Below are 18680 nucleotides of genomic sequence, written 5' to 3'. Positions count from 1 at the left end.
AACTCTACCAAACTCCTCCACCAATTTTGGGTCTAAACACTTGAAATTTTGGATATAGGTTCTTTGGACATGAATCTAACTTGATTTGAGCCCAAAAATGTTCAGGGGTCAGAATAGGGATCAAATTTTAAAAAAATTTGACTGCTTCGGTCTCTACCAAATTACTCAGACAATTTCTGGTCTAAACATTTGAAATTTTACATAGAGTATTCAGACAAAGCGAAGCTTTTTAATCGGTTTGGATCGAAAATTTGAACTACCAATATATAAATGTATGTATGTATGTTTGCATGTCTGCCTAAAACTTTCGACAGAGGCGACAGATTTTTACTAGATCAGTATCGTTTTGAAGTTCGACCTTTCAGACGACAAATATCGAAAAATTGGCTAAAAACACTTATTTCTCCACCCTCAACTGGGCACATTTCTACAGGGGGGGTCGCTTTTTTTCGCCAATATTTTCGAAAATCATCGTCTCCTTTTGATTGTCTAGCCTTAATTAAAACCTACATCACTTCCGGTTTGACTGTGGTCATAACAACAAAGACGTCACATTTTTCTCCGTTCTTTTTTTTTTTTTTCTTTTTTTGCTCAACACACTCCTCCAAACACCCAGGCAACGCCGGGCTAAAATGCTAATATGTATGTATGTATATATATATATATATATATATATTCATTTATATTAGGTACGGGCAAAAATGGACAAATAAAGATAGGGAGACCTAGTTTTGAAAGTTGATTTATCATAATTTTTTTGTAGGTTTCTGACTACTTTGTGATTGTATTTGAAAGATTAAAGACTAAAGTTAATTTCTCAAAGGAAAAAAATATTTGTACATGTGAAAAAAAAAGTTATGAAATGTTCTCATGGCGAGCTAACCAATTCAGCTAAATTTTGAAGTTAAATAAATTCATTGTAAAAATCCTTTAAAAGATAAATTCTTCGCAAAATCGCAACAAATGGAAGTTTTGCAAACACGATTATATGGAAGCCCAAAATTACAGCCAATCGAATGGTTGCAGGAAGATAAAAACATTTTAACCTTATTAGAAGTTTGCATTCTTTGTTTGTTTCTGAACAGAACTAACCTTGAGACCCGACATTTGCCCAAGATTGAATGATGAGCAATGTTTTACACGCCCATAATTTTATTGTCACCGAAATAAGTAAATTCGCCGATTTTTCAATCAAATCGATTGATTGCTTACTCTGGTTGGACTCATCGCAATGCACTGGGAGGACGCATCACATGCCTTCCCGCAGTGACTGCCCACAATACAGTGTAGTCTACATTGCACTGTAGAGAAACTTACTGTTGATTTTATAAAATTATTTTTTATACTCAATGGCTTGAATTAAGTTTTAAAATGCGAAAGTTTCATGGTTCAATTATGCTCTAAACAGAAACATTCATTTTGAACGTACCCCTGTCATATCAAAGAACCTGCTGTTGATTTTATATGTCGGGCCCTTCAGCTTGTGTTGTGATAAAGCTTCTCAAATGCACTTTTGATATTTTGCTGTGTAAGGTGTTAACTTTGGTCAAAATCGGTGGTTTCTTCTTTCATCAGATTATTTTGATTTTCGATACTTATCGAAGACATTCCAATATAAAACATATCTAAGAACATTACCAGGAACATAAAGTATCTTTATGTGAAATTTCATAAAAATCAATGCAACAGTTTTCAAGTCTGTAAGGGACAGACAGATGGACAAAGTTCCTTTTTATATAATAAATAATAGAAATATATATTTGTTCTTAGTTTTTACTTTATTTTTATTTTTTTGTAAATTAAGAAAATTAATTCATATGGCACTTCTACACATATTTTTAAGATGATTTATCCAAAAATTTAGAAAATCGATAAGGTAGAAAATTATTTATTAAAGAAAATAGAATTTGAAGAAAATGATTGTATTTGCTTATGTAAGACACAGCAGAGTTCGAAAGGGAGGTAATTTTCCATTTCGATGTTTTTTTTATAAAAACAAGATAGCTGCAATTTTTCACCTGCTAACATGATTAAATTTGTTTTTTAAAATAATTCTGCAATATTCAGATAAGTTTGACTGCATAATTTGGAAGCTACCATTATGATTTATTAGAATTGACAAAAAAAATCAGTTGAAACCATTGGTTTTTATCTGAGAACTCCATTTATCAACTACAAAATTTCGTTCTGATAGTGTAGAAGTACCATTCATATATATTTATCAAAGTTACACAAGGCAAGAAACTTGAACTCTTTACATCATAGCTTTTAATGAATACAAAGATGTGGTCAATCAAAGAACTGGATACTCCAGAATACTTACTTACACAATGAGGAGTTTATAATCGAGTGAAAATTGCACACATGCATATAATTTGATTCATATTTTGCTCTATTTCCATATTGTTTTTGTTGCTTCTTTTTGCAGGCTGGAAAGGCAACACTTGCAAAGAAGACATTGACGAATGTAAAAACCGAACAGGATGGTGCCTTAATAATGGAGTTTGTACAAACTTGCCTGGCTCATTTAATTGCAATTGCAGTGGGACGGGATATGGAGGTGAATAAAAATTAAATTATTTACTTACTAACAGTGCTTCAAAGAGTCATTACCAGTAATGTTGCTTGTCTAGAATTTCTCTGATAATAAAAAAACCCAAAATACTGAAGAATCTTTGATGTAAGGTAAATGTCATGGACCAAAAATGTTATATTCTGAAAATCATAACTTTATCTCAAGTAGTTTTTTTATTTTAACTAAGAAAATCAAAATTTATGAGGAAGCAAGGATGGAGTGTCTCGCTCCGCCATTTTGAATAAATATAGCATATTACCTTTGACATCCTCTCCAGAAATGGAGATCAAAATGAGTCTTATAATGGCTATGATTTACTGTTAATCACTAAAAATTGTTTAAAAAAAAAAAAATTAATATACATATAAATGACTATTTGATAAATTTATATGATTTTTGGAATATGATGTTTTTGATCCATGATAGCTACGTACATCATAAACATTTTTCTGTATTTTCATTGTTTAATATAGGGAAACTGTGGACAAACACTCCAGTAATCGCTTACTGGCAACAATAGAGATGGTGTTTTGTATCATTATCATCGGACTACTGTTCTCATCTTAAGTGTGATTTTCACAACATTTCAGTCGATATAACCTCGACCTTCTTTAGGTGTATCTTGTCGAACTCTGGAATGTTTCTGTCGAACTCGGGAATTTGGATGGAGGTTATATCGACTGAAACGTGAAAATCACACTCAAGATGAGAACAGTAGTCCGATGAATAATAATACAAATAACCAATCCTCATCTCAAAAATTCCGAAACGTCAATAGAGATGGTGTTCTTTGAAATTTGAGTGATAAATCTCCCCAGATTTCCAGTCGTATTTGTTTCTTGTGATAATTGTTGCAAATTACTTTGCATTCTTGCAACAGCAGTTCACAATTTTATTATTTATTTATGATACCGCTTTAACAATCTTACCTTTTAACAATGTTTTCAATTCAACTTGAAATTAAAGATTGGAAAGTTATATATTTTTTTAAAATTTTTTCTTTTTTTCTTTTTATTTTTGTCTCTTGATCTTTTTAAAATCTTTTTATTATTTTTTCCTCATCTTTTTTCCTTCATCTTTCCTTTTTGTTTTCTTTTTTCTCTTGCGTCCTCTTTTTCTCTATTTATTCAATTTTTTATTTTTCATTTTCCTCTTTTCTTTCTCCTTTTCCTTTTATTTGATTTTTATTTTCCTTTTTCTTTGTTTTTCTTTTTCATTTTTTTACTTGCATCTTTTATCTTTTCTCTATTTTTTTCTTTTTTCTTTTTCCCTTCATTTTTTTCTTATCCTTTTCTTTTCTTTTTCTGTTTACTGTTCTTTATTTTATATTTTTATAATCTAAATGATATCCCAAGTATTCCCACCATCTTTTCTCATCTTTCTAACTGTTTCTTTCTACTAGGCTACTTGTGTGCAGATGACATAAATGAATGTGAAGATCCAGATAGCAACCCATGTAAACATAATGCATCATGTGACAATCTCCCTGGCAGTTACTTTTGTGACTGCGGTCCAGATAGTGGTTATGAGGGGAAGAATTGTGACATTCCTAACTGTGACAACGTCAAGTGTGCCTTCAATAGCACATGTTTTGTGACGGGGAATGAATGGTTCTGTCTCTGTCCAAAATATTACGAAGGTATTAACCCTTCACCAACCCAATTTGTTTACCCAGCACAAAATGCTCATGTCCACTTTGATTATTATGCAAAAAGAAAAAAAAATCCTTTAACTTGGCTACACACTCACATTGGAAGATATAAAATTTATATTTAATTCTAACAAAAAATATTACCATATTAGGAAAAAAAAAATTACATAACAAAGTGAATGAGAATGAATTAGAGATATTAACTGTGACAATGACCCAAATGAGAACTACTTCCACTACTGCTGCACGTTGTCAAATGGCATCTCTCCACTTGATTTGATCCATTGCTAATGCTTCTGTTAACGTATGATATTTCAGGTCCTGCTTTTGTTATCACTCTATCTTTTCCCAAGTTGACCTCTTGGACAGAATCAAGGGACAAAGTTATGATTCTTCTTGGCCACACATCAACTGCCATGCAGTGGGTCTCATCTACTGAATTTCCACTCATAGGAAAACATTCTATCAGAAAGTTTTGAGGAACATATTCATTGTATCATTGCATGATGCTGCAAGTTAGTCTGGTAATGTCCTCAGTTGTAACAGCCAAGTCTCACTGATATACAGGAGAACGTTTCTAACACAGGTGTTGTAAGCATAAGTGTAACGAAATGGCAAATAATTGTGAGAAGATCTCTAAATTTCTTCTGTGCATAGTGAATTCTGGCAGTTGTTGCATCTCAGTAACTACCTCTTACCAGACACATTACCAAGATAGCAAAAAGTCTTAACTGCTTCATGGTTCTCTCCCTGCAACTCCTGGTCCTGGATATGACCTAAAACTATATCCGATGGTGAGGCCCCACCTTGCGGGCCTTGGGGAGTGTGGAGCCACTCTTTAATTGCCATTGCTCCAGGTCCACTCTGACCCGGAGTGGTAGTACCTGTTAGGGTCCCAACTATGGGTTAAATAGAATCTGACTTTAAAAAAAAAAATATATATATACTCCATTAAAATCATTCCTCAAAATAACTAGATTCAGCATTAAATAACCTGAAAAAGGTTGATATGCCATAAAACAACCAACCAACCTTGCAACTCTACTTGCTTGATATCCTAACATGTTATAAAATACTTTAGAAACTTTTCAAGTTTTAAGAAGTTTGTTGTGCAAATCCTTTTTCTTTTTATAAATTTTGGGAATTTATACTAATTTCGACATGACATGTAAGCATGTGAATGTGTTTTGACCTGAAATGCATTTGTTCAAAATTTCATTATATTGTGCAAACACCAAAGAAATTTCCACACTTTGTGGCACAGTTCTCAACAACTATTTTAATTTTATAATATTCAGACTTGTTGTTGTGTACAGATGTACTATTTTAAGTTTTAGTAACAAAAAGAAAAAATATATTTTTTTTTTTTTTTTTTAAGTCTAGCAGGGCAACTTGATGCTGCCCAGGAGGATATAGATAAGAAAATTGGAACAATTGTTGTATGATGTGAGAAAAACTTTATCATCAACTTATCTTCTGATGCAGTAGGGTTTTATTGTAAGTGATGTTGCTAAGTGTTTTGCATCAACTTCAAGTGGATGGCCTAATTGGTTTTCATTTTCAAAGGCAGTCATCATGTGGATCCGCGAGAAAAAAATGTGGGTTGTGTTTCATCCATCAGGGATTATCCATAAGGATAATATTGAAATCAAAGGATTTACTATTGTTATACAAGAATGATAAAATTAATGTGGAACAAATAATGGTTGTGACCCAATGGGTAGTTATCTTAAAAACTCCTTTAACAAAAAACCCTTTTTATGTATCAAATTTGTGTTGTCACGTCATTTTTTGCTGCTGTCACGTTTTTTGTTCTATTGCAATTGCACTGGATATAAATGAATGCAACCTTTCACCTTTGTATTCCTCTTATTTGTGTATCCACAATGTGTTTTAAATGTTTTTTTTATTTTGTTTTTGGCCTAGGATAAAATGTTGATTTGCTTCTGACATAGAAACAGCACAACTTTTCCATTCAAATTCTTGTTCTTCTTTTTTTAATGAAGATTGAATAAGTTCAGTTTCATTATAAATCATGTTTTATTTTTCTCTTTTTAATACAGTTTTAAAGTTTTCTAATTGTTTTTCTAAAAAAAAACTTATTTATTTAAAAAGTTGAAAAAAAATTAACTTTTTTAAATTTTAAAAGCAGGGTACACTTTACTGTATAAATTTAATGTAAAATGAATCCTTACTTCCTGACCAGTTAGTGGTAAATGTAACGAATGTATTTTTACTTTGTTTTTAAATATTTCTATCAAAAATATTTTTTCAATCAACTTTTGCAACAGTTTTAGAAAAATAAATAAAAACAACAAAAAACTACACTTCACTTTTGTGTACACTGCTTCCTTTTTAGGATTATCTCCTTAAATAAATAAATAAATAAAAACTATTAAACCTTTGGTACTTGTTTAGTTTAATCAAGACATTAAGAAATGAAAATATTGACAAAAAAATATATTTTACGTACTGTTATGGAATTCAATTCTCATACAAAAATTTAACTTAATGTGAGTTTTTTTTCTTAGAGGAAAATCACATTTTAATGAGATCTATCGTATCGTGGCCATCTTTCCTGTTTCGCAGATGAGGAGGCAGGTGGGGAAGGAGCGCCAGGGGATATAACTCTAATCACAGTTTGTCAAAATTTGACAAGATTATTTTGAAACATGGGCAGAAAAAATACCTAGATAAATATTTTAGTTTTTTCACTTATTTTATGGAGTTTCTCTGTTCTTTTCAGTTTTATCTTTTTTCCATTTTGTCTTTTGTTAATTATTTTTTTGTTTAAAGTAAAAAAATTTTATAATCAAACTTTTTATTGTGTACAAACGTACTATTGTAAGTTTTAGTAAAAAAAAAAGAATAAGAAAAAATAAGTATTTTTTGTTACGGTCTAGCAGGGCTACTTGATGCTGCTGTTATATTATGAATAAGCGTATGGTGGCGAGAAGGAACCGGACTAACAATATGTATTTAAATTTTAAATGATTGATTTCTCAATTAAAAAAAATTAAACTTAATGAGAAAGTAAAAAAAAAAACAAAGTGTTGAAAGTTCGTAAGGATGATGCAGTGCACGCAAGAGTGGATTTAACGTTGGGAAGGAATCTGACGGAGCCAATAATTATCCCATGCTGTAGATTTTCGGTGACTCTGGGCGACTAACCTTTTGTCACGATGGCTACTGTTTTTATAGTGGTGTCACGGACGTAGTTGAAGACAAAGGGCAAATTGATAATTAGCTTATATTTTGCTATTTTAATTGTTTGTTTATTGTGTCTTAATGCGTTGTGGGGAATTGGTGTATGTATGCATGTGTTATATCAATTTAAAGCTGAAAAAGTTGTGAATGTAACCTAGTCAGTGTTGAATTGTTGCAATGTTTTGTGTAATACTTATTTGTGTTAATATGCTCCCTGAGTTGCGTTTACTGCGGTGCTTGTGTTTTATATTTTGGCTTTTTCTTTTGCTGTGCAGCCTTATCTGACGGTTTTCTTGGTTGAAGCGATGTGCGAGCTATTCTATTGATGTGTGTATATGAAATAAATGTGCTTTGGAGTTGCTGTGTGAATCTAGTGAGCTCATGTGCATTGCGTCGACGAACGGATTTTTCTCAGCGTCACCATTATTGACGCTGTCGCAGCTGCTGCTGCTTTTCTGGTTTATCATGTAAATATACAGGGATATGCGAATATAACAGGAGAGTGTAGATAAGAAAATGATAGTTGGAACAGTTGTTATATGACGTGAGAAAAACTTTATCACCAATTCCACACTTTGTGGCACAAATCTCATCCGCGAAGGAGGCAAGATGGTCGCGATATGATAGATTTCATTAAAATTTGATTTTTTTTTTTTTTTTTTTTTGTGAAAACTTTATTCCATAACGGATATGTACAATATAATTTTTTTTTCAATATTTTCATTTGTTTTTTTTTAATGTCTTGATTAAACTAAACAAGTACCAAAGTTTTTAGCTAACAAAAATAAAAAAATCCCTCCCTCCATTTTTGTTTTTTATTTTTACATGTTTATGTATATATGTATAAATAAATTTAAGGTAAAATAGGCTCTCAGTTCCTGAAAGAGTTAATGGTAAACTAGCGGGACCTGTGGAAATTCCACAGGGGACTCGTTCAAATGTAATATACTGATGTTGGCATGAGTTCCTTCAGCCATAATCGGAACCAAAACTTATGAAGAATTCTTGATAAAATTATTTATGACAAGAAATGGAAGTACATGACAATTTAACGACCCCGGATGTAAGTGTGACGCAGAAAATAACACCCATGCTGTCGTATTAATATATAGATGTAATTTTTCATATAGAGAAAAACAAACACAAGCAAATGATCTTCACTTTCGATTACACCATGTTTGTCTTTTTTAAGATTAGGTTAGGTATATCTATACATCACCCACCGCTCCCTCCAAACAAAAAAAAAAAACAAACTCAAGTTTACAAAAACATCCTCTCACCCCTTTATTTACATGTTTTGATTTATTTTTAAAGAAAAAAAAAATTATATGATGCGCATATATTTACCACTAACTGGCCAGGAAGTGCTACCAGATCAGGTTGCTGAAGATACTGGCTTCCTAACCTAAAATGCACCAGACATTGATGATGTTATTTTATTTTTTTCCCCTTTGCAAAGCTCAATCATATTCTGCAATGTCAAAAACAGAACAATTTTTTTTTTCTACAAAACAACCAAACCAAACACCATGAATAGATATTTGAAATATAAAAACTTTCTCCAAAATTATTGGATTCGGCATTAAATTACTTAAAAAAAAAAAAAAAAAAAGTGTTAATATGCCATAAACAACCAAACAAATCGTTTTATGTTAAATTTATATAGGATCTTCTACTCTAAAATCTAAAATATTTTATTTTAAATTCTTTCTCTGCGGATATATATATATATATATATATATATATATTCAGGCTGTTTACATGTAATCATCCCTAAAAAGTAGAATTTAATATTTTGAAGGTGTACTTTATGATGGTAAAAATTTACGCTCGTTTTCATTTTTGTTTTTACTTTTTATTCACTGTCTTTACAATTGTTTAGATCTGGATGATATTTGATTATGTATTTTTTTTTTCTAATAGGCTCCTACTGTCAGTTCAAAGGCCTCTGTACTGACATGCCTTGTAAGAATGGCGCATTGTGTACCCAGAATTATACAGCCCAAACATACACATGTCATTGTACATCAGGTAAATTTTGGACATTTCTTTCTTTTAAGTGTCATCTTCACAGCTTTTAAAAAGTAGCCCTGTCCATACATGGAGAACCCAAATGGGCCACAAAGATGCATCATGGGAAATTATTTCATCTGTGTTTTTAGTGCTTTTAGTACTTGTTTACAATAGTGGTCTTTTAAAGCAACACATTTAGTATAAAAACATTACATATATGTGATTACGGAGTTCGTATGAATTAAAATAAATTATGAAAAATTATCCAGTAGATGATGTGCTAGAAGTATTTTAAATAATAAAAAAAAAAATCTGCCACAATTACATTCTCACATAGTGTGTTTATAGATGGTGGACTCTTAATTTAAGTCAAGGGTTATCTCCCTTGCTTATCATATAGAATTGTTGCACAAGTTTTCCACATTAAAACCTACAATAAATCTCAATAATTCGATAAATTCTATTTTTACTTGGAATCATTTTTCTAGTGAATCATTTTTTGTAATTTTTGGAATTTGTTAATTTTGCTATGACATGTAAGTGTGTAATGTTTTCACCTAAAATGCATTGGTTTAAAAGATCAATGTCAATTAGCTCTGTGCCTTCACATAAGTTGACAATCACTTTTGAAAAAGCAATTCTGTCTGCACATGGAGAACCCAAATGAGCTACAACAATGCATCATGGGAAATTATTTCTATCTCTGTATCTTTTTTGTGCCCTTTTCACAAAGATTGTCAACCATGCCTAACACAACATAATTATGTTCTAACACCAATTCTCACTATATCAATAAAGTTAAGCTAAATTAGATCTGGCTTGTACCAGATGGGTGACTATTTGGTAATAACAAGTCTTGTATGTGGAAGGAAGGTGATTCATTTTTGCAAAATAAAGTAAGCATCTGAAGATGCTTGTAACAAAATAATCCTTGAAAGAGGGGGGTTAATGTAATTCGGGGGTGAAGAGCGTGATACAAATTATGACAAAAAAGTGTGTAAGATGCAATTTTAGAATTTAATGCATTAGGTTTCACTGTCCTATAAATAGAACAATAAATAATTTCTTTTGAAAATCTATAAGATAATATGCAACAATACTTTTTACTGCATAATTATTCTGAAGAAAGGATAAAATTTATCTATATTCCTCAGTTTCTTTCTGAGAATTGTTGGAACCTTAAAAATTTGATAATGTATGAACTTATAGAAATGAGTCTTGCAATAGTAAGCAACTAATTATTGCCAAAAGTGCAATATAATTCTTTGTGTGAATTCCTCTTTCTCCTTATAATGTTTATATTTTTATCTTGAATGTATATTTTTATCTTGAATGTATAGCCTCGTGATTTCTAAAATATATCACACTAGCCTTGGTGCCCAGCATTGCCTGGGTGTTTGAGGGTGTGTGTTGAGAAAAAGAAAAAAAAAGTGGTAGTAGGCAAGCAGGCAGGCTTGAACCCATAACTTGAAGAAGGAAAAGAATGTGAAAAAAAAAAGTGATGTCTTTGCTGTTGCGTCCCTCACTAAACCGGAAGTGGCAAAGGTTTAAATTAAGGCTAGTCAAACGAAAAGAGGAGATGACTTCCGAAAATATCGGCTCCTTGTAGAAAAGTGTCCATGTGAGGGTGAAGGAATTAATGTTTTTCACCAATTTTCTGAGAGTTGTCATCCGAAGGGTCGAGCTTCAAAACGATATCGATCTTGTAAAAATCCATTGCCTCTGTTGAAAGTTTTAGGCAGACATACAAACATATATACATAAAAAAAACAAAAAAAAAAAAACGAAAGCTTCCTTCAGTCTTGACAGACTATGGTAACCCACAGTAAGGGTGCCTGTGCATGAAATCTTTGTGGCAAGAGTTGCACAATCTCCAACCACACCTCTCCTGGATCGACATTGTTGAATACCAGTGACAAGTGGAGGTTCAGGACGATTGGAAACAATGACGAGATAAGCAGAAAGCACATGCAGCACCTAGAATTCCCAAATTGTCACCCATCCGGTACTAGCCGGAATCAACATTGCTTAACTTCAGTGATCTGACGAGAACTGGTGTGTCAACGTGATTAGGCCATACGTACGTACGTACGTATGTACGTACATACATACATACATTTAAACACAAGTGAGATTTATATTATAGATGTACCCGGTGTCCTATTTATAGGAGAGTGAATATTTCACTTTTTAAATAAAATAACTCTTTCCTATCAATTTGTGCATTCTAACCCATTTTTATTTATTACATGATGGTTTAACTCATTAGTATTTTGACACCTTTTTCTTTTATTTCAGGATTCAAAGGTGAAAATTGCAGCGAAGATAAAAATGAATGCACGGTGAATCCTTGCCTGCATGATGGCACATGCCATAATACATTTGGCAGTTTTGAATGTAAATGTGACTCACAGAAATTTATGGGCAAATACTGCCACATTGAGAACCCGTGCTCTGCTGAAAAAAACCCATGTATGAACAGTGCAAACTGTACGTATACCATCAGTGAGAATCATTCATATGCAAATTGTAGCTGTCCTGATGGCTGGCAGGGTCCGATTTGTGCTGAAAAGGTGAGAGAAGTACTTGTGAATGGTAATGTTAATATTTTTACGGTCAACTTTTTCCTAATCATGACCAGATTTTAAGGCTTGTTAATAAGCTCTGTTTGTGGAATTTCTACCTGGCACTAGACACATTTTTTTTTTTTTTTTTTTTTTTACAAAGGGGTCACCACATATCAAGGCCCAGAAGCCACTCAAAGATAAGGGTTAATGTGTGTACAGTAGTGATTGGCACTATAGTATAGTAATTGTTATGGAAATTTATATAATTGGATTACTGAAGGGGATGGTTCACCAAAAACTTGTTTACATTGGACTTGACAATATTGTAGTCAGTTGGAAAGCAGTCCAATGGAGCAGTTTCATAGGTGACCAGTTCTAGGGAAAAAATATTGTTCATGGAATCCATGTTTAGATTTAGATACCGATAAAGAGGGGGGGGGAAATTTTATTGTGATTTTGGTTAGACAAGTGGTTTTTGTGAAAGCTTGCCAAGGGGGGACCATAGATTGTTCAGTTGAACTCCTGCCATGAAAATAATGCTGGAGCAGAGACCGGTTCGCAACGTTTCTTCTGTGGGGAAAGAGGTTGCAGAGAAGAGAACAGCATTACTTACTAGGCTACAAAGTTGACCTTGAACTCTGTCAAGGCAGGATACAGTGCCCCAAGCAGCTCCTGCCTAGATGAGGCAACAGTACTCCATCCTAGGACATACTTGGCTCATGCAGGTAGAGGATTGCATTGGCAGTGAGATATCTGCTAGAGCAGTAGAATGATCCAACTATTTTTCCAGCAACCATGACAACGGATTTATGTATGTGCTCCATTTCAGATCAGGAGGGAAGGTCCAGCCAAGAAGCTTGTCTAAAGATGGAGCATTCTCAAGATGAGAGCCATTCATTTCAATTGGGGTCAAATCTGGGTCAAAGCGTTGATGATGGAAAAAGAGAAGCTTGATTTTAGATGCGTTAAAATTAACCAGACACCTTTTTTTTCTCCTTGCACCACGTGCTCAAGATCAGAGGAGAGAATCAGATCTTGGTCATTTCTGGCCTTTAAAGGAAAGTCTTTCTTCATTGTGGAAGCAAAAAGAGTTGTTTCTCTGCATGTGATACAAAGAGAAACTGGAGATTGCAGCTCAAGTGAGCAGTTTCCATAGAAATAATGATAGACTAGAAAGAGATTAGAAACGTCTCTTCTCTGCATAAAGGCGCTGCTCTCAACCAAATAAAACATGTTTGTTGGCAATAGAATTGACTCTTTTCAAGCTACCTTTTAATTAAGAACAATGAAATTTGATAAGAAAAAAAAGTTCCGCCCAAATGTGCATGGCCATCCATGTGCAAGAGAAGACACTTAATTTACTTGGACTCATTATAACTCTTTTTAATCTATCTAATTATAAAACTCTGTGGACCGTCTGACCATTCTTGCTTGCTTGAATCTTGTTTTTGACGATCGGACGATTCCATCTTTTAAAGAAGGGATAACAGGTCAACTTTGTGTGTGTGTGTATATATATGCATACTTTGTGTGTGTATATATATATATGCATATGGGCATCACTCAAAGACTAAGGAATGAGAGTGGAGAGTTGTATGTTTTGATTTTGATTCTAGCTGATGACACCAAAGTTATGTCAGGGGTGTGAGTTTTGTTAATTGCATTGTAATTTGGCTTTCAAGTGCACTTGATGCATATTTTATTGTATTCAAATTAATGCTTCTATAATGGAACTCACACCCCTGATGTTAATCTCACATAGCCAACACACCATTTCCGACATTTCGAAAAACAGCTGCTGAGATACAACGTGTGGATCTTTATTTCTCCAACTTTACAACATGGCAAAAAAGAAGAAAAAAAGAACAAAATACTGAGGATGGAGTTTGACTCTGAAATATATTTAAATAAATTTCAAACAAGTAAAATATTTACTTTTGTAAAATTGCGTTGTAATTTGGCTTTCAAGCGCACTTGATGCATATTTTATTCATATATATATATATATATATATCTCAGAATAATGAAATGCAATGTATCTACTGGGAATGCAAATCCAGTGATTATCGGTCTTACAAAATATTATTAAATGTAATAATTTACATGACAAGCTATTACCAGGAACTTCTATTTCAGGATTTACCATGCATTTTGGATTTGAAGTTAAATATCCTTTTTTCTGCCTCAATATCAAATTTCCCTTATTCTATGTAGCTGAAATGATTTAAAAACTTTAAATTCTCTGTTTATTGTCTTTAACAAATAAGGTGCAATTTGCTAATATTTTTCCTCTGAGGAGATGAATAAACATCGAAAACTCATGGGTTAAGGAAATATATTTATTAAACTGTATTCTTTGTTTTGCATACAATAAAAAAAATTAACCTTTTCAAATCATAAAAATTAAATACCTTAATTATGATCTCTCTCTCTCTCTCTCTCTCTCTCTCTCTATATATATATATATATATATATATATATATATATATATAGAGAGAGAGAGAGAGATATTAGTAGTTTTGACCTCACTACTATATATTAAGTTCAATATAATAATCGATAGATAATTGTCTCTATAATAAAAAATGTAATCTGCATGAATTAAAATATCATATTTAAGTGTATCTTAGGACTGGGCGATGCTAAGGGGAGGGGGCTGCTAGTTTAATATAAAATATATTTATACTAAAATAGAACAAGGAAACTTTGATTGAAAATATTTCAATCGTAGGTGTGTCCCTTTTCTTCATGAGATTCTCATGGATGTTTCTGCTATTGAGATATTTACTCTGAAAATTCTTGGTCTTTCTCCTCACATATTACATGGAGTTTAAATATCAGATTCATTGTTCTTTCTGCTTCTCATAAAATCAATGTTCTTTATCGCTCTAAACACTTTCTTACAACTAAAGCTATTCTCTGTTTAAATTTACTAGTAGACAATATATGGAATGTTGTGTAGTCAGGGTGTGTATATATCAGGGACATATTTATAAAGATGGGCGGCATAATACTGATAACGGAGGCTGAGATATTTATATAACTGTGTACATCATGACGATGAATGTGATGACATTTCTTATTAAGCATAGATGATGAACATTCATTATTGCAAGAGGGATACTGTTAACATTATTGAGGAGGGAGACGTGAAATGCATTACTTGTGATGGTGGTGGGGACAGTTAACACTTTGGAAGGGAATTTCATACAAAATTAGTTTATAAGATGATGAAACAGCGTGATATATAAATAACTGAAACACATTACCTTTCATGGTTGAAAGATGACAAACGAAGACTTTAAAAAATATGACCTTTGATTCCATCCGGATGAGATGACCAGGGATTCAATGCCTTTTAGATTCTACATTGTCTTACCCCCCCCCATCTCTTCACTTCCAAAAGAGTTTCAGCTAACTCTTCTGTTTTTGAACTCGACCTTGACTGATCCATCTCTACTACTCTCTCAGACTATCCTCGATTTTTTACTCTGACTAAAACTGACTCACTAAATATATTGGAAACTTCTTTCTTTGTGTCATTGAATTAATTTTGAGATGAGTAATTTGTATAATTTATTTTTGTTAATTATTAGTAGTTTCACAACATTTCGGCTAATTATTCCTCTGGTCTTCTGTCTTTGTGTTGTCAAAACGTGCTCCAACCATGTGAATATTCTCACATGGATTTTACATATCCATATGTATTTAACATGCCTTCGACCACACAAAGAAAATTCCTAAGCTGTTTTTATTTTCCATTGTTCTAACTCTGACCTCTGGCTTATTTCTAAACACAATAGACAATTCCTACATTTCTGTGATTGCGAAACGTATTCACTTCTAACTTTTGAAAACTTGGTTTGATTCTAACCTTTTTTTTTAACAAATATCATTTTCAACTTATCTACGGTGTTCCTTTAATTACTGGGAGCTGTCCCTTTCTATGTAACAGGAGTACTGTTGTCATATTTGGGCTCATGAATCTCTGCCCCATTTGAAGGTTCATGATAAGGTGAAGAAATATACCTACAATCTGATTGGCTCGATCCTTTTTTCTTTGTAATCTTTCTCTCACAAATGTGATGTTGCGAGTCTGTTTTTTTTTGTTTTTTTTTTTATAAATAATATTGTGGCATATGGTCTTCAGAATTATCCTTTGCTTGCTTTCTTTGTTCCAGCTTGTTTGATCCGGACTAGGGGTGTCCATAAATTTGCTGTTTTATACCTTCCTATTCTAGTTACTTCTTTCCAAGCTTTGTGGAACTCTCTTCCAGCTCTTTTCTTCCTACCTATAGCCTCGGTCTTTTCAAGACTAAGGTTAATAGGCATCTCCTGTCCTTGTGATAATCATATTTTGTTAAATCCTTACATCAATTAGCTTCATACCTTGTCTGGGGCAATTTAAAAACGTTGGACTAATTTCCAGAAATTTTTTTTTTTCCTTTAAATTTATCCAATATATGCAATAAGAATTGTGACAATATGTAGGTTTGCCATTACCAGGTATATTGCATTGTTGTAAATCTCATATTTTCTGTTCTGACAAGGCATTGTTTTAAGTATCTCAGACCAAAATTATCTTTTCGTTATATCTAAAAATTTTAATGTGGGCACATAAATTTTGCAAAACCTAAACAATGGTACCAAATTTAGTTTGATCACTCAATTAAAATCAATAAATATTTATTTTATCATTGATACCAGCAATGGAAAATAAAGTTTTACAAAAAAACAAAAAAAAAAATTTGAAAGAATAATTTTTGGTATCTGAAAATAGGTACTAATTTTTCTGATATTTTAAAAAGTTCTAAGTTTTTAATTCTGATTAATCACCCCAACACCAGCATAGACAAAATATCACATACACAAAATTAAAAAAAAAAAAAAATCATTTTTATGTAATGATTAAATCGCTCGTCACCAAAAATAGTAACCTAATTTGAAGTAGCCTGAACCCCCCCCCAAAAAAAACTATTAATGATACAAGAAAGTATTGTACATCTGCAAAGATATTTTTTTTTTCGCATTTAAATTTACTTAAAATAGCCTCAAAAATATCATAAGTCCAAATATAAAGAAATTTGACTATATTTCCTTATATTGGCATTCTAAATTAAGCTGTTTTTATTTTATACCTATTTTAAGGAACGTTTTTAAATTAATGCCTGGACCTCTGTAAACATGTATGACAACCAAGATGAGAAGAATAGTCAAAATGATACAAAAAAAAAATTATCAATCCTCATCTCAAAAATATACTTTCATCATATCAACAAAACGGAATGGACCCGGATTTATTAACATACTAGCGGGGGTACCCGGCGTTGCCCGAGTGTTTGTTTCCGGGACGGGGGGGGGGAGTTTTAAAGTGATCAATACCATTCTAAGTGACAAAGGTAAGTAGGAAGGATCAAACCCGGAGTCATGAGTAAAAGTAGGAAAATAAAGTGTGAAAAAAAAAAAAAAACAAAAAAAACATCTGCAACGTTAACAGTTCGGCCACCAAGAAAAGTCCATTCCAGTTGTTTAGGAAAAAAAAAAAAAAGACGACTACGGTAGGTCGGCGCGAACGTGAAAATATAATGTGAATTGTCCAACACGCTAACCACTACGCCACAGAGCACTGCAGCTTAGTTTAGTGATTTTAAATAACTTCACATGAAAGAACTACGAAGCCAAACCGGTGTTCTCTTCTCAACTGTTCCTTGTGAACGATCCCCAAACGGTGTTAAGTGGTGGCAGGGGGAGGAGGAATTTATTAGAGAGAAAATATTTTACCACTTCCATTGATCTTAACCGATTTTGGCCGTGACTTCTCAGCAGAAAAAGTATAGAAATCTAAGATTATCGAGGAATTTGAGAAATAATAAGCCTATAACACACCTCAGATATTGTTCTGCCGTTTGTGCATATTATATTTGCATGAAATATCTTGATTTTTAATCCTATTAATGTCCAAATCAGACGGGAAAAAATGAGTTCATTTTATTTATATAGAGATAACAAAGAAATAGACTTGGCGCTATTTTTGTTTTAAATTTCCAACAGCTATGTTCATTGGGAAAGCATTAAAAAACACCCAAACATTTTTCAATATTTACTAATAGCATCCAGTGTGAATACACTTGAAGATGGTTGGAGGTTACATTGGCTGAAACAAATTTTACTTTTTCAGAGCGTGATGAGTAAACTTGTCCAAAATATATAAATTTTAAAACAGCCATTCATGAATTTAGACATAAATTCTCGGCATTTATGTGTACTTCTCGGCATTTATGTGTACTTCTCGGCATTTATGTGTACTTCTCGGCATTTATGTGTACTTCTCGGCATTTATGTGTACTTCTTGGCATTTATGTGTACTTCTCGGCATTTATGTGTACTTCTCGGCATTCATATCCACTTCTCAGCATTTATGTCTACTTTTCAGCTCATAACGTATATTTAATTAATCATATGTCTAATAAGTGTTTCAAGACACTCTATTTGTGCGTACATATTTTTTATTTTTATAATTGTATATAATAAGGAGTTGTCTATCTTTATGACTAAAGTCTTCTTTCTTTTAAATAAAAATTAAAAGCTAAACTGCATCCCGAACAATGTTGGATAGCTCAGTTTTTTTTTTTTTTTTTTTTTACCCCAAACCAGGCACATTGCCACT

General features: G+C 32.5%; 1 protein-coding gene across 2 annotated transcripts in view; it reads left to right on the top strand.

Annotated features, from left to right (window-relative positions):
- LOC145254854 (protein crumbs-like) overlaps window positions 1-18680 on the top strand; it is a 402139-nt gene that overhangs the window by 361487 nt on the left and 21972 nt on the right. For both annotated transcript variants that reach the window (XM_080113704.1, XM_080113705.1), the window contains 3 exons: window positions 2429-2560; window positions 9357-9464; window positions 11745-12019. In XM_080113704.1, coding sequence (XP_079969830.1) covers window positions 2429-2560; window positions 9357-9464; window positions 11745-12019 — 515 coding nt within the window. The remainder of the gene's footprint in view (window positions 1-2428; window positions 2561-9356; window positions 9465-11744; window positions 12020-18680) is intronic.

The sequence above is a fragment of the Euprymna scolopes genome, chromosome 30, assembly GCF_053919585.1.
Source record: "Euprymna scolopes isolate OS-2025 chromosome 30, ASM5391958v1, whole genome shotgun sequence".
Taxonomy (NCBI): Eukaryota; Metazoa; Mollusca; class Cephalopoda; order Sepiida; family Sepiolidae; genus Euprymna; species Euprymna scolopes.
The sequence above is the reverse complement of the archived record's forward strand: the minus strand, read 5'-3'. Positions and strand labels throughout refer to the sequence as shown.